Source organism: Cylas formicarius, unplaced genomic scaffold, assembly GCF_029955315.1.
Source record: "Cylas formicarius isolate icCylForm1 unplaced genomic scaffold, icCylForm1.1 PGA_scaffold_8__14_contigs__length_24414737, whole genome shotgun sequence".
NCBI lineage: Eukaryota > Metazoa > Arthropoda > Insecta > Coleoptera > Brentidae > Cylas > Cylas formicarius.
In genome coordinates this window covers 10,100,792-10,118,293 of record NW_026844361.1, presented here as the reverse complement: position 1 = coordinate 10,118,293, position 17,502 = coordinate 10,100,792, and the positions used below count along the sequence as shown (strand labels likewise).

At 33.7% G+C, this 17,502-nt stretch overlaps 2 protein-coding genes across 2 annotated transcripts; both read left to right on the top strand.

Moving 5' to 3' along the window:
* The first annotated feature begins 1,126 nt into the window (after positions 1-1,126).
* On the top strand, positions 1,127-3,773 carry LOC132706443 (uncharacterized). Its single transcript, XM_060677788.1, has 7 exons — positions 1,127-1,306; positions 2,451-2,603; positions 2,655-2,894; positions 2,955-3,279; positions 3,347-3,446; positions 3,503-3,595; positions 3,642-3,773. The coding sequence occupies exons 1-7, from the start codon at positions 1,162-1,164 to the stop codon at positions 3,771-3,773; spliced, it is 1,188 nt and encodes a 395-aa protein (XP_060533771.1). The 5' UTR covers positions 1,127-1,161.
* A 5,164-nt stretch (positions 3,774-8,937) lies between these two features.
* On the top strand, positions 8,938-10,751 carry LOC132706442 (odorant receptor 45b-like). Its single transcript, XM_060677787.1, has 4 exons — positions 8,938-9,202; positions 10,206-10,305; positions 10,361-10,453; positions 10,509-10,751. The coding sequence occupies exons 1-4, from the start codon at positions 9,075-9,077 to the stop codon at positions 10,749-10,751; spliced, it is 564 nt and encodes a 187-aa protein (XP_060533770.1). The 5' UTR covers positions 8,938-9,074.
* The last annotated feature ends 6,751 nt before the right edge of the window (positions 10,752-17,502 follow it).

The window sequence follows — 17,502 nt, the reverse complement described above, 5'->3', positions numbered from 1 at the left end:
AGTGATATTCCATTATAATTTATAAGTGCTAAGTGCTTTGGACAGAATCTCAAATCCCCAAATAAGTCCTATCTCTTTCTCCGCCATCTATGTCATAGGATTAAACTAGATTATTTTTTATGTAATATTTACTATTCTGAGCTTGCTTACATTACTTGGGTTTTTGGGTAGTTAACATCTAATCCCTCTACTTCTTGTTATAGCAAGATCTCTAAAAGTTTGTCTTGGGTGTTAGTTAACAGCTTAGAACCGCGATTCCACCTTTTTTCCCTTCTACTAATTAATGAATTGATAATAATAATTTTAATGTATTTAATTTTTAACTGCCACTCTTAGATACATATATACAATTTTCTGTAAAATAATAAAAACATTTATTGCTTCTGTTAATTTTTTAATGATTTAATTTTAGTTAATATAATTAGTTAGATTCTAAATCATCAACAAGTGTGGTAAACGGCATTTGATTCACGAGTGATTTAAAAACAATTTTTGACGCCCTTTTGTAAAATACTCAATCTAGCGAGCGGAAAGTGTCATTTTACCACTTCATTTTCGTTTTTCATGAATCCAAGCGACACAGGATATTTCCGAGATATTACCGCATGGGTGTACAACAGGTTTGGTATACTTTTTAAGTCACTCGTTTATTACTTACTCGCTTTGCTGTGCTCCGCTGGTGTCAAATGGAACTCCAATGCTCCCAAACTCCCGTGGTAATATCCCGGAAATGTCCGAAGTGGTTCGCAGCCGTAGGAAAGGAAACTGACGTGGTAAAATACTAGAGTAGAAAAATAGTCTGATTGGATTGTTTCCTTCCATTATGACATTTGGGAAATGTACGTACGTCGATAATAGGATTATAAACAACCTGGACCAAAAATTAAAAAATGTGTGTACTTGATGACAAATGTGTTTGACAGCTGTAAGCGATACTACACACTAAAATTTTGACCATTTTGGTTAGTTCGTTAGTTCTCCTTAATTCTAACACATTTAAAACACTTCACATCAGTTTTATTTACTAGACTATAGAAGTAATTTTAACAATATACAACCGAGATGTTAGTATTTTTCGTATATTGCTTAACGTGTATACGTACAAGTAAACTGCGCTTAGAATTCCTAGAAATTCAGGTAAATTACAAGCATCCTCGTGTGATGGTCCCGATAAAATATTCAACGTTTTTCGTCCCTTGGATATTGCGGTTTTGGAAAATTATAGGCTGGAGTGTCGGGACAACATTTCCAGCAGTTTCCGTTGTAAATATGTTCCGCCTAATAATTACGCCGGAGTTTTCCGCGTGTAGGTAAGTTTCAAATATTTATATCTGAAAATCAGCGGCGTATCTTCCTGACATGGTGAAAAGTCGAGCTTTTTTGCTAATTACACATAAAATTATTTTGTGTTTATTATCTGTATATAATTAGAACAAACTTCTAAAAGAAGGGAGGTACGGCCATCCATAAAGATTACTCGGTATTATTCAAATGGACATTATTCTCTTAGCTACGCTATAGCCATGTGGGGTATTGTGCGGGCTTTAATTATCATGTGATTTGCCTCTCCTTGATACCTAATGATTCGCATTTAAAGAAAACAGGCAAAAATAAGGCACCCAGAGGAAGTCCTGGTTGCTTTGCAGTCGTGACGGTCAAGTTAGATTTGATTTTGGATATTTAAGGTTTAAAACTAACTGGAGAGCAACGGTTTTATCATGGTTGGCAGCAATGAAATATCCAGTAATTGTCTTAAATCATTATGGATGAGAACGCCAACTGCTTTATCATTCATAATTTTTTATGATAGATGATGCTCGGAATAATGTCAAAAAATAAACATTCTATTAGCTGGAGAAGTGCCTGAACTTGCATTTTAAAGGACTTGGAAGTAACACAACAATAGATAATTAAGGTTATACATAAGAAGTTTGAGACCTATTTTATAAGGAATGTGATAATTGTTAATTAATTATTTAATTCATTATATGCTTATTAATTGAAAGAGATAAGTGAAATTGATAGTCTAATCCGCAGTTATGACACAATTTAAAAAGAAATCTATTTTAATGTAGCTCGGAGTCAAAAGATTGTGAAGACTTAAAAACGATTTATAATAAATTATGATTTTAATGATAATAAATAATAATAATTCATTAAAAATAAATTTAAAACATCTCTGCTAGAAACAACAAATCAATGGAATGGACTACTACAGTATTATTTTTTTTATTGCCTTGCTAAAGTGTAGTCTTATAGGTGAACAAACTTTATTATCATTAACTGGCAGTTTTTAATGGCTTTAACGGCAAAAATGTTTGGTGCGCTCGTGTCTTTCGTCAAGAAATATGCATTTAAAATGTCGCGACAATGGAAATGCTAACAACTGCTTAGAATGACGACGTCCAGCACGGAGTTATTTCGTTTTGCTAGAATGGCAATGATTCTAGCGGGAATCTGGAAGCTAGAAATGCCCCATCGGTCGAGAGGTTTTCAACTTGTTTATCTGATTTATTCGATAGTGGCCAATATGATATACATCTCCATTCCTCTCTTGCTAACTATAAACTTTCCACGACTTTTGAAAACGGACGCAGGCGAAGGTATGGCGATACTACAAAAAAACCAAATCAACCTGCGAAAAAACATTTCAGGTCTCGAGACGCTACCGAAAATTCTCTTTTGTTTTTCGTTTGTGATTAAACTAATTTTGTATCAATCAGAATCGACAAAAAGATTGCTCGCGCAGGCGATTACAGACGAAGCTCATTTTCTCGATAACGGTGATTATTCGGTAGTGGAAGTTCACGAAAAACACGTATTTTTTTGCAACTTGCTGAACAAATTCTTCTTGATGTCCACCGCAGGCTCTGGTTTCATCTTATGCGAAATGGGTAAGGTGTAGTTCCAGATATTGTTGCACTATACGAACTCGATTTTCTCTATCTTTTCAGGAATTGTGGGCAGTTACAAAGTCAACCAATTAAATAAGAAGCTTAATGTGACCTTGCCTCGGCCCTTACCGTTGCCATTCTGCTATCCATTCGATGAAAACAACTATCACATCTGGATTCTGTTAGAGCAGTTACTTGTAATAGTATGGTGTGGATTTTCTATTGCAACAGTGCAAATATTCAGCAACTCAATGATGATTTACATGAGAGGGCAGTTGAAGATATTACAGAAATACTTTAGCCGTTATCATAGATCAGCTACCAGCGTCGACGGTAGTGTTAAAGCACTCAAATTGCTATGCGTTAAACATCAACATTTGATTAGGTAAAAAAAATGCTACTGTAACGAGACAGAATGTTTTAAAATTTTCGGTAATTTGCTCGACTTATAGCTTTATAGACAATGTCAATGGTGTCTTTAGAAACGTTGTCTTTATCCAGTATAGCATCTCATCGATAATGTTAGCCATGGCCCTTTTTCAAGTGCTCGCGGTAACCTCTCTCAGAGGAAAACATCTCTAAAAATCACAATAACTTGAGTTTTTTAGGGCAACAATGTAACCTACAACATTACTTATGTATTGGTAATAATAAGTGAACTTTTACTCTTAGCTTGGTCGACGGATGAAATTGTAACTCAGGTCCGTTTTTCATTGTTATATTTTTTTTGCTGATTTGTCGTTTTAGAGTGACGAATTAGCATCGGCCCTTTATAGTTGCACATGGTACGAATGCGATAGGGAATCCAGGATTCTTATTATTTTGATGCTGATAAGATGTCAGAAACCTTTAAGTATTGATATCGGTTCGTATAAGTAAGTATAAGTTTATAAATTTAATAAGTTGAAACGAACTAGTATCGAATAGCAGTATATAGTTGTAAATTGCTTACAGCTAGCGTTTCGTTATAATTCACAATTTGGAAATATCAACTGCTTTGATAATCTTCCGTATTTTGTGATGTCTGAAATGAGATTTTGGATTATATTCAAAACGAGATAATATATTTTTTTAAGGAAAATAAAAAAAATAAGGAAAAATTTTATAACACATTCAGGTTTTATAAAACATTCAATCGAAAAAACAAAAACAATAATACTAAACCAATATTTGGGCAAATTTGACGACACATTAACACAATAATGCGCTCCATCAGCTAAAATCTTACTGATGCTGAAATATGATATTGAGAACCCATATTTCGCAAAATCGTTAATTATTTTAGTATTATTATACACTTAAAATAATAAAAAAATAAGGAAAGCAAGTCTATAGATATATAAGTAGAACCAATGCCAGGCAATTTGGAAGACACTTGGTAGAATACAAAATTAATAGCCAAAAGCTCTGCCAAATTGAAACTTTTTAATTTATTTATAAATTCAACGATTTCAAGTGAATACGGTTAGTTTTTCAAGGCCTAGAAGTTTTAACAAAATATGAAGTGGGTTGAACTCTGTACTTAATTAATTAAGGCGCGCCAGTAGAAATCCAAATTAATGTTATATATTTACGATTGTTATAGTAGATCGGCAGCAGTTTTCACATAAAAATTCAGATAGGCAAATTTTTAGCTTAATCGTGGTGAAAAACATAACTTGTGGACTATATATTTAAAGGCTTATTTCGGAAACTGTTCTAGAATAAAATGTTCAACCAAGAAAGAAGAAAATTATTGTTGCTTTTCATCGATAGTGATGTCTTTGTTTAACATATTTTTATTGCCAAACGGTTCTTATTTCTAATAACCACAATTTTTTCTTGCCAGGGTTGGTATAGGTCAGTAATTAGAATATTTGTTATATGTGCAAATAGTGCAAAAAGTTTGCAGCTCGAGACTAAGTCGAGCAGTGAGTTGCAACAAGTATATTTATTACACCCAACATTACTATAGTAACTAAGTAACTATTGCAATTCAATTTTTCTTTTGCAGGATAGTATTATTTTAAAATTGATCACAGCTAAAAAAACTATTATATTTTGTTATGACTTATGATGAGTAACTATGACTAATACCGATTTAAATTTTAGCGTTTGAAGATGACCTACTCGTATATCTCCGTCATGACTTCGTGATGGAGTCCTTGTGATAACTATTTTAATTTTATTTAAATAAAAAGGATTTCTTGAAACTGCTGTTTCATTCACCACAAAGTATTTTACAAAGAAAAAATTCAAAACCAAAAAATTATGAATCCTTTCAGTTTTCAAAAGGGTAAACCATTTCCAGAATATGGATAGACAAAAAGCATAATAACTAGTTCAAAAAAGATATTGCATTATTAACTAGGAATTGTTATAAGCTTCTTAAAATACTTGACATTTTAAATTAGCTGGATATACATCAAATTGTTTATACATCATTGACATCAGAATATTTTTTCTGTTACCATGAAATATCAACTGCAATAGCACGGGATAGTAACGTATCCTAAAAGTTTTGCGGATATCTTTATAAAGATTTTAAGTTCGTTAAGAATATTTTCAGTCAAGTACTGCTGAGCTAGAACTTTATATATATATATATATATATATATATATATATATATATATATATATATATATATATATATATATATATATATATATATATATATATATATATATATATATATATATATATGATGACATTATATTCCGGGATATCATCCGTTCGCTTGTTGAACTCCGACTGGAATCCTGCAGACGTTTCGTCAAAATCTCACTTGGCACCAACTCTAATTGATATCCGGGCGATTTTCATGAAGCAATTGTTCCAAATTTTTGAAATCGTGTTGAGGTTACGTAAAGCCATTTTTAATGTAGTGAAATTTTATATTTCATTGTAATTTAGCAGCGTCTCTATCCATTTTATTAACTAGAATGTGTAATAATATATAAAGAACAAAAATTTTACACGTGCAAATTAGAAAATACAGTTCTCACTTACTTGGGCTTCTTCGCTGTTGAAATGATGTTAGTTTATGCCTTTTATTACTGCGCTTAGTTGGTTACCACATATTCTTAAAACAATATTCTTATAACAATTATCGATAAAAATCTGATAAATTAAAAAATGGCTACCGATGGCAAGGCTATAAATAACCCTTTACCAAAAAAGAAAAACATCTGTTGATAACTTTACTATAACAACAACCATGGAGCGGCATTACACGACACTGAAATTTTGACAAGATGGTACTATCCACTCTGATTTTGTAGTTTTATGCCCCAGGTATTGCAGATACATGCTGTTTATTCTGGTATGGAACCTTGTACGTGGATCAATTTCTTGTAACACGGATAGGTTGGTTCGATGCTCTGTCTACGATTCTCGTAAGAGTCCTTTATAAACCCACATTTCGGTTTTTATCTGTTTTATTTAAAGTCCACTTCGCTGCGTATGTTGCGACGGGGAAGATTAGAGAATCAACTACACGAAGTTTCGTTGTTCTGGTGATAGATTTGTCTTTTCATATTTTGTTTACATGATCTTGCCTTGGTCTGACGACAGGGTATTTCGTGTGTTGTTAATTAAGATAGCTAAAATTGTTTATCACTTTGTAGCCCACAATTTCTGATGACTATATTTTCGTTTTCCATTTATTTATTTTTAATCCATATTTTTCTATAACAGACAATCTGCTCATAATTTTCGTTATTGATGGTATGGTTGACACTGTGATCAGTTTGTCATCGGCATAGCGCAGCTTGTTAATCCGCTTTTCGCCAACAGATATTCCGTCTTGCCATTCTAGAACCTCTCTCATGACGCATTCGCTGTAAGTTTAAAAATAACATTGCTGAAAGAATGCAACACCGGTCTAACTTCTGCGGTCGTTCTCAAAATCTCGTCGATTCCGACTCTCGCGCTGTTTTTTCTGATAGAGGTCGTGGACCAGTTGAACCAGGTGTTTTGGCTTTTTGATAATGTACAAAGCAGAGTTACAGTGAATATTAAATTCTCTAGCCATTTTAATAAATTGCTTGGTATTAAATATTTGTTACCTAGTTCCTTTTCTTGGTACAGAAAGAAAACAGGATAAAGAAGAATCAGTGAAAGTCAAGAACCCCGACAAAATTCTATCGATCTTAGGGTTCTTCACTTTCACTGGTTCTTCTGTAGCCAATAGATATAGACACCTATGTCAATGGCGGGCTCACTCAACCCAGAACTGGAAGCGAATTGTTTGCTGTGACAAGTCAAGCTTTTCTTTTTGGGCTCACGAAGATCGTGGAAAACGCTTAAAGGACGCCTAATACATAGAGAAAGGCACCAACATCAATTTTTGCATATAGTTTGAAACTGTTCTTGTACTAAGGTAGTTATGGTTTGAGGTGCCCTAACAGTGGAAGCTAATTTTTGGACAAAAACATGAACATTCAATGCGACTGCAAAATAAAATTTTTTAGCAAGACAATTCCTCAGAGCACATTGTTGTTATAAAAACTTCCTTCCGCAAGTAATGCGGTAGGTGACCAGACTTATCACCTGTTGATTATTGAACTCGTTTGGAATATGGTAGGTAGAAGGTTTGACTTTGTTAATCATCATCATCTGATTCACGGCATGTCACGATCTGGGGCATGTGAAATGATTAAGAATTCCTTCCAATATTTTTTTCAACTTTCAACTAGCCATATATTATCAAATATATTGAAAAAATGTATCTGCCTTTACTGGCAATTTCTAGTTCAACTAACTAAAACTAACTACTATACTCGAACTATTGACATACCCATGCAATCATAGCTTTCATCGGTCGTCACCCCAACACACCACGTAGAATAAAATGTATACAATAATGCATTTGAACTATTTCAGTGTGGGTTTAAAAACAAAAATTAAAGTAAATAACATGGGAAGTGGTGATATTAATATACGTAGGGATGAACTGGTTCGGAAAATTATAGATTCGGATCGGGATAAAATATTTTCAGGGTTTTCCGCTCTGCATTTCCTGGCTCTGTAATTACGTATAAGTTTTCCTCGTGTGTGGGCGTCTCACGATGCATATTTAGGAATCAGTGGCGTACATAGTTTACAAAACCTTGTTTTATCGGAATCGTTAGTAATGTTTTTGTTGCTCAACTCATCTGTTATTTTTACTGAATTTTATATGACATCGTACTTATTTAAGAAAGAATGAAGGGCAAGAAAATAATTTTATAACTATTGTCGATTAAAAAATTTATACCTAAACTAGAAAACTTTTTGTCCAGGATAGTTCCAGAACAATAAGAAAAGTGTGGAGAATAATATTTTGCTTATATTATCATCTTATCAAGTTTTATACCCTTAATGAAACTTGTTTCACTAAGGGGTATATACTGGAATTAAGAACGCCTATGGCCGACCACTATGAATTGGCACCCCTAGGATACTATTTCTTTAAAAGCTGGCAAAACAGAAAACACTTCGTTGTTCTGAAAACGATGTCACACTCGAAACTATTTCTTTTTGCGAGAATCGCAATGACTTTAGCGGGCATCTGGAAACTTGAACTACCCGATCCGTTCCAAAGTTTTAGATGGTTATATCCAATTTATTCGATAACGATTCACGCAATATATGTCTCCTTACCTCTGCTCTTGGCATTCAATTTTCCATATCTTCTGGAAAATGATCCAGGCGAAGGTGGCATTTCAAATATTTTGATTATCATGAAAATACGTGAAAATTTCAGCGAACGAGTCCCTATCAAAAATACTCTATGGTGTATTACTGATTGCTATGAATCCGAAAGTTCCAAGAGTCTGCTCGTGAGAGCTATTAGAGAAGAGGCCGCTTTGAATCAGTACGGAGACAATTTTGCAAAACGAATTTCTCAAGAACACGTCTTGTTTTGTAACCGGCTCAACAAATTTGTTTTCGTTTCAGCCACAGTGGCCGTTTTTCTGTTGTGGGAAGTTGGTGAGTTGTATAGCTTACCAACAGCTCAATGAAAAGCTTATAATTCTCATAGACTAGGCCAGAATCAGAGTCGGACTTTAGCGAAACCTCTGCCGCTTAGCTATTGGTACCCTTTCGATGAAAACAAATACCACATCTGGATCTTAATCGAGCAGCTGCTGACAATATTTTGCGCTGGATTATCGTTCGCTTCGGTGCATATTTTCTGTAACTCCGTGTTGATTTACATGAGGGGGCAATTGAAAATATTACAATACTACTTTACTAATTTTTTCGAAAACATCGTGGAAAAAGATAGAAATGGTTGCTTCCAAGAATTGAAGTTCCTGTGTGTGAAACATCAAAACTTAATTGAGTAAGTACCTTTCGTTCAATTTTACAACTAGATTTTTTTTTTGAGTTGTAATCCTCAATTTGATGGTGTGCAACATACCTGGTGATAAAGTAACGCCCTAGAACTATTAAATAATGATGCAGCTTCAACTTCAATCAGTATTTTTTTGGAGCGTTTTGTGAAAAAAGTACATAGGGAAGTGGTTTACTTAAGTAGCTTAGCTAAAAAAATTATTAATAATAGTGTAACGTGTTGTTATTACCGTTAAAATCTGCAGTTTGAGAAGATTTAGCAAATACTGCAATAAACTGTTGCTGAATTTTCCGAAAGTCTTACTAACAACAACCTCTCACACCTTTCATTTGGTATTTTAAAACAAATGGTACACTATTATTGCCCCTCTCCCTCTTTCATGATATAATGGTTCTGCTATATCATCAAATCAATTTTGAAATATATATGCTGTTTGGAGTCTTTTAAGAGCCATATGGATATGGATGCAAAAAAGACATGGTTTTACTGAAAAAACTATATTTCATATAAAGAAAGATAAGCCAGATGTTCCAAATTTAAAAAATTTAATCACCATAATTGTAAAATTAACTTATTAGGTTTTAGACACTAGTGTGTCGAATACGTTTACACATATGTGAGGTCTGGTTTCGAATGTGTTATATATATTAAGTAAAATTTTAATATGTCATTTTACGAAGGTTTTAGCGTTATGAACAGAGTGATCTTATTTGCCAAAAACAGAAAGGCAATATTCAAATATTTAATCAAAATAAAATTTTCCAGTAAAGTCAATGCAAGCTAAGGCGGTCATCAGAAATGGCAATGATGAATTATTCACAACGAAACCACAATCAATCGAACTTTATTTAAGTTTCAAAATCCCATATAGTCCCAATAAAATAACATACTAAATAAACGTGGTATGGCAAATTTGAGAGCTAAATCGCATCGCTCATTTACTTATTTGATGCATAAATAATTTTTTTCTGCAGGATCGCCTCCTTTTTAGGTACATTAATACCGCAAATTGTGCTTTCAAAGGAGTAGTGTTTTTTGAATATGCCATTTCTTCCATAGTGTTAGCTACATCAATTATTCAAATTTCTGTGGTAATTTCGGAACAATGATATAGAATGAAAAGTTATAAACAATTTGTATTTATAGGGTGGCAATGTCACCAATAACTTAATTCATTTGTTTGGAGTAACCAGTCAACTACTGCTATTGGCTTGGTACTCGGACGAAATTGTATTTCAGGTTAGTTTTGACGTTTCTCACATCATTTGTTTCCACTGAATCGATATTTTCCCAGAGTCTCGAGTTGGCACCGGCACTTTACCAAAGTAAATGGTACGAATGCAGCAAGGAATCTAGAATCCTGATTAGTATGATGCTGATGAGATGTCAGAAGCCTTTGAGTATCGATATAGGTTCATTTGGAGCTATGACAATTCAATCAGCAATGACTGTAAGTATTGTTATTCGATTGTTCTTGCTTTATTTGCTATGTGCTAAAAGGCATCGCTTCATGCTGAATGAATACCCTCATATTTAAAAGCATATTAGCAGCGCGATATCACCCTGACAGTTGGCTTTTCTTGTATAATACATTCTTTACTTGTCTTATATATTATCTTATTTAAAAAACATCATCTTCAAATTTGGGCCACTAAATTTAAAAAGTTGTTTCTTGTACACTTTACAGGTTGGATCATTCAGATTGTCTTATATTTATTTTTCGTCTTAAATTAAATAGTTATATGGTTAATGATTTCATTTCGTTGGTTGATTTGCTTTAGCACCAGCGCAGCGCAGCAGAGCGAATGTTTAATCAAATTTTATTTCTTAATGAGTTTAATAAGTTTTGTCTCGATTACAAAGTAAAATATATGCTGCATACTAGGAACATGTCTCCTCGGCCAGATTATGTCTACTGCTATTACTATATTGAATAATTGGTGGGTTTAATAAAGTTTCCAAGATCGTTTATACAGCGTTTCGCATTTAAGGTGAAGATATCCCTATATTTTGGTTATCTAAATAAGGTTGATGGTTTACATTTTTTAATATGCTCAACTAAAATTAAACGCGTCCCACGGCGAATCCATGGCACCAATTTTCGATATTTTGCATCGCGTTAGAGACATCGGAAAAAGTTATTTAATATAGAATATTATTCTAACCTAACATACTAAATTAAAATTATTTTGGTCAATACCCACGCAAAGTTATTTTTTTATTTCGTTTGCCATGGAAAGTATGATACTTGTGAAATCATTAATGTCAATCAGATTAAATTTTCAGTTTATTTCATTGAATCCTATTTAGTGATCATCTAATTAAAATATCATCAGAATGGTCAGCTATGACGAATGCACCCGCAGCTGAGCAAATTTACGCGTGAGCCTTCGAGATTTATGATAAGGATAAAATCAGAAGATGTTTCACCCGTCACAAAATCAAGCCCAAAGTTCTTACATATATGAAAAGTAAGTGATACGAATAAAAGTTTTTAAATGACAGGTATTTTCTGAGGAAGACAATGTTTACTGATGAGGCCACCAGAGATGGAGTTGTATCATCTCAAAATTGTAGATACTAGGGCAGAGATAATCCCCACTGGGTTATAAATTGATCGATATTCAGATAAAGTCAACGTCTGTAGATCGGGAATTATGGGATGCTATAGAAAATCTGGCCCTGAATGTTCAGGAGGATATGTATTTCCAGCTAGATGGAGCATCTATTCATAATTCATGAATTGTTCATCAATGATTGAACCAAACATTTTCTATGCACTTGGTAGGAAGAAACAGCCCTCTTGAATCCTGGCCTCCGAGGTCCCCTGACATTGTACCACTCGATTTATAAAACCACACCCAGAAATCGAGACGAACTTTGCGCGAAAATAAGACAAGCCTCTTAAGAAATTAGCATCCTAGAATTTAGACGAGTATCCAGATGGAATAATACAAGAAAGATAATTCTCTTTTAAAAAGTAAAACATCTACCGGGCTGGAAGAAATTCCAATTAAATTAATCTCAATCTCACGATCTTAATAAATAAATCTCTAGAAGTAGGAATTTTTCCTAACGATTTTAAAAATCCAAATTTAAACTTTCGAAAGAGCATTTCACAATCCACTTTACCAATTTTTAAATGACGAAAATCTACTTACAGATTGTTAGCATGACTTTCGCATGGGTTTGTCCATAGAAACTTCTACCACTCAGCTTGTACAGTTTATCTGTGATAGGCTTAATTAGTATGAACAAAACAACTATATATAATGGATTTCAGTGGCAGCAACATTGACTGGGTTCTTTTCATACTCTATCCATCATGAATTAGAAGATGAAGTGAGTTGAATTGAATACATTTAGTATCGAGTTAGATACTCCTCAAGGAAGAATTCTTAACCCTCTCGTCTTTATTTTATATGCAAATGACTTACCAACTATAACCTTTTTTAACACGATGACATTCTGTGATATCAGGAAATGGATAGAAGAGTTAAATTTCAAGTTAATGAATTTAATAAGTTCACTTATGAATTATTATTGAAAAAATATCACTATTAGAATTTACTGGGCATTACTAACAGCCACTTGAAAACTATAATCTAACCTTTAACGGAATAACAATCGAAACGTCTGAGAGTGGGTACCTTTTTGGACTTGAGATTCCGTTGGGCGGATAAAATTGATCATGTTTAGTTGAAATTAAAGGAAACCTCCTTTACATTTTAAACTCCTAAAAATAAAGTTCCTTTTGCAGGTCCTATGAAACAGCAGACCGCGAAGGCATTTAATAAATTGTCATTTGTACTATAAAAAGCATTGCTTATTTTCTTAAATTTAATCAGTTACCTACTAAAAATTATTGTTTTTTTTAAATAAAATAATTATTCCTTTATGTTAATGTTAATTTAAATTACATGAATCTATTACATGATTAAATTGATCCTGACCCTATTGAACCATCAACCCGTATGACTGTGCACAACTTCAAATCTGTATTTATTTAGATAGCCAAAATATAATCTTGTTCATCTTAGATCGGACCCAAAATAATATTCGAGATCACAGTTTCCTTTATTTAAGGCAAATTAAGGCAATACTATTTACAAATCTTCTGTATTCTTCCTGGTCATAGCTGAGGTGAAACTAGTTTGCATTCAACTCTGTACCTACTCCGCTTCCGTCAAATAGTATATAAACAGGTACAGAGTAGAATGCAAACCAGTTTCGGTCGAGCTCTGAAGAAGCTACTAGGACGATTGGCGAAACGTCAGCAAGTTCGAATTCATCAACACCCAACTCAGAAGTTTTTTAAAGAGTATTACAGTGGCCTGTGAACGTTTATTTAATAAAAATGACTGTGATTACTATTTAAATTTAAATTTAATTTGTATTATCGGCAGCTCCAGTAAAACACGGGTTATTAAGTTTGACTTTAATTCAAAATCTATTAGTCTCCCAGACTCATGTACTAGTTATGTGCTATAAATTCTTCGTCTTAAATTTTTGTAAATATTAATGCAAGCTTTTTAAGCGTTTGAATATACTGAAATTTTTTTCTTTCAGAGATTAAAGTTGGCTTATTCATATACATCAGTTATGACGAAGTGAATATGTAAAAGAACATTGGTGAATGTACAAATAAGTATAATATTTTGAATAAAACCATGGTTCCAAATTATTACAATAAAGTTGTTTAATTATTTGCCATTATAAAAACAAGTGGAACTTTTTTTTGGATCTATGCGTATTTAAAAAAATGTTTTTATGATCGAGCGATGAGCATGAAGAATTCTTGATCAAATCAGTACGTCATTTTAAATACGCGGTATTTTCAGCACGTCTAAATCGTGTAATTTATGTCTGTTTGTATGCGGAAATGCAACTTTGTAACTTTTCTTCCGTAATTTGTCACTACTTAGTGCATTCAGTTCATATTGGTAATGCTTGCAAAGCGTACTAAGGAACCTACCCTGTTATGCCTATAAACATATCCTGTTATTACAAGCGGAAATAATGAGGATTAGAGTTTCACTCTTTTGTTTGCAGATTCTATACTTGTTATCCCCTCTGGTTTTCATTGTTTCTTGCTCCACATGTCTCTTTCGTTCTTAGAGCTCGCTTTTACACAGCGTTTAGCAGTGATTTTGTTTTCATAGCGCCCATTCTTACACAAATTAATTTTTAATGTCGACTAGTATCGCATCCTTATTCCTACCTCAGCTTGACATTTCTGTGCTAGTTTTAGCGCTAGTTTAGCCAGGCACAGGCGTTAGCAGCATCTGAAATATTATAGAGTCCTTGTCCCCAATCTTGCTATATACATACAGCTTCTAAGTGCTCTAGGGTATAAACCTTGCGGAATTGTCGGTAGTTTCCGCATTTTTTGGTCCTTCCTGGAATCTTCATGGTCAATAAACAGTCCTTCAAATAATTGTAAAATTTTTCTGGTTTCAATGCCTCGACCAACTCTTCTGTATCAATTTGGATATTCTCAATTATGTCAAGTTTACCTCTTTTGAAAGTTGCTGCGGCTCATGTATCCAATCCAAAGGACCTATGAATATCATCACTAAACATCTTGGTGGTAGCTTAATTTTAATTACGCTTAACTTTGACATCTATGTACAGGAAATTGGTTAATTGTTGCTGTTTTACTTCGAAGCAGCATTTTTTTTTTATTTGTTCACAGTATGTTTAACGTGACAAATCCGTTATTATTATTATTATTATTAGATACCTAACATTAAATTGTAGAGATTATTATTTCATATTATGGAGACCCATCAAACACACTCCAAGTGAAACTAGACATTTAAAAAAATAGAGCTTATAACATTACTTTAAAATATTTAGGGGTGAACAACTTCGGAAAATTATAGGTCGGGGTAAGGATAAAATGTTTTCAGCGCCTTCCAGCGTACATTTTCTTCGCTCTGCAATTAAGTGTAAGTTTTCCGCGCAGTGTAGGCGTATCACGATGCACATTTAGAAGTCTTGTCGAAATCGCCAAACGATATTTTTGAAGATAATGGTCAAACAATGTTGAGTATGAAAGGTTTGAAGTTTTAAGGCTATTTGATAATTTGCAGTGAAAAAAGGTTTCCGTAACATGATTCCTGAAAATTATATAATCACATTAGATTTTTCGTTATCATAATAGGTAGCGTACATTACATAGTTTTGTCGAATTGAAAGGTTTGAAGTTTGATAATTTGCAGTGAAAAAAGGTTTGCGTTAGATGATTCCTGAAAATTATAGAACGCATTAAACAACGGTTTTACATAAATTCTGGACAAGTCCCAGCTGAATAAGGGCATTTACAATGTCACCTTGTCAAGTCTCGTATCTTTTGATGAAATCTGCTCGCTGCGTGAAATAACAAAGTGCGAATTCTTGACAGCTACATGGAGTTAAAATTGTATATAAAAAAAATTTAAGCAAAAAAAAATTGAAAATGCCTATGGCTGACTAATATGAGCTCTGCCACCCCTAGGAAAGTATTCCTTAAAAACAATGCCGCACTCAGAGCTGTTTCGCTTTGCTAGAATCGCGATGACTTTGGCAGGCATCTGGAAACTAGAACTACCTGACCCGTTCAAAGGTCCTACACGAATCACGTGGTTCACGTGATATAAGTCTCATTTCCTCTGTTGTTGGTAATTAATCTACTGCACCTTCTCAAAAATGATCCAAGCGAAGGTAAGCAGCACTCTAAATGAATTGATGATACTTACTCACAATTTTCAGCGAACGAGTCCTTATCAAAAAGTCCCTATGGCATCTTATTGATAGCGAAATTGTTATCGTATCAATCCGAAAGCGCTAAGTGTCTGCTCGTGCAGGCTATTAGAGAAGAGGCCACTTTGAATGAATACGGAGACGACTTTGTCAAAAGGATTTACGAGAAACGCATGACGCGGTGTAACCGGCTCAACAAATTTATTTTCATTTCCGCTACGGTTGTTGTTTTTCTGTTATGCGAAGTTGGTGAGTTGCGGCTTGTCTATTGTTCATTCGAGACCGTCTGGAATTGCAGGAATAGCTGATAGTTTAAAAATTTCATAGACTACGCAAAAATGAGAACCAGATTTTAGCAAAACCTCTGCCGCTTAGTTGCTGGTATCCTTTTGATCAAAACAAATTCCACATTTGGATCCTCACTGAGCAGCTGCTGACAATATTTTGCGCTGGATTATCGTTCGTTTCGGTGCATATTTTTTGTAACTCCGTGTTGATTTATATGATAGGACGGTTAGAAATATTACAATACAACTTCAGCAGTTTTTTCACGCATTTAGTTTAAAGGGACACAAACGAACGCCTCACAGCGTTGAAGCTTTTGTGCGAAAGTCATCAAAATTTGATTGCTTAAGTAATTTGGTAATAAGAGGGTTTGATATCTCTGAGTCAAATTTCGGTTAATAAAAGTTGCAAAACATCAGAAATTTTAGCTTGGTCGTCCGACGAAATTGTAGTCGAGGTCAGTTTTCACGTTTTCCACATGATTTGTTTTCAACTAGCCGATATTTCTCCAGTCTCGAGTTGGCACCGGCACTTTACCAGTTAGTTAGTGGTACAAATGCGGCAAGGAATCTAGAGTCCTAATTAGTATAATGCTGATGACATGTCTGAAGTATTTGATTATCGATATAGGTTGGTTTGGACCTATAACAATTCAGTCGGCAATGACTGTAAATAACGGTGATATAATGCTTTGTTTAGTACATACTAATTGGCAAAAGCTCGACTCTAAATAAATTCATTCATAATCCAAGGCCTACATAAAATAGTATCGTTAATTCGTTGTCTCTTTGTCTCATTATAGGCTTGTTCCTGAGTCACTAGTTCAATATTGTGTGACATAGAAAGTATATGCACACCCAGCAGTCCAGATAAATATGAATGAAACAGTAGATGATATTTTCAAACAAATTTATTGAAAGTAATTCAATAGTTGCGACTCTAGCTAAGTGTTTAACATTCTTCGTGGCATGTTGCGAGATGCAAGCAACAAAAACTTAATTTTGCATCATTAGACAACTCAAAGGTTATATCGTAAAGTTCAGATAAATTGCAATGATCGTTTCCAACAAATTCCGTACTTCAGTTTTACACATCGAATTGTTCCTAAATTAAAGTCAGACCAATTATTTTGCGTACAATAGAAACAAGAATTTGGTGAATGAAAGTAATGTGACAGCGGCGTTACTGCAGATAGTGCATTAGAATAAAAAATACAACAATATTTTGTATTCTAATTATATTTTAATTTTTTTATTTAT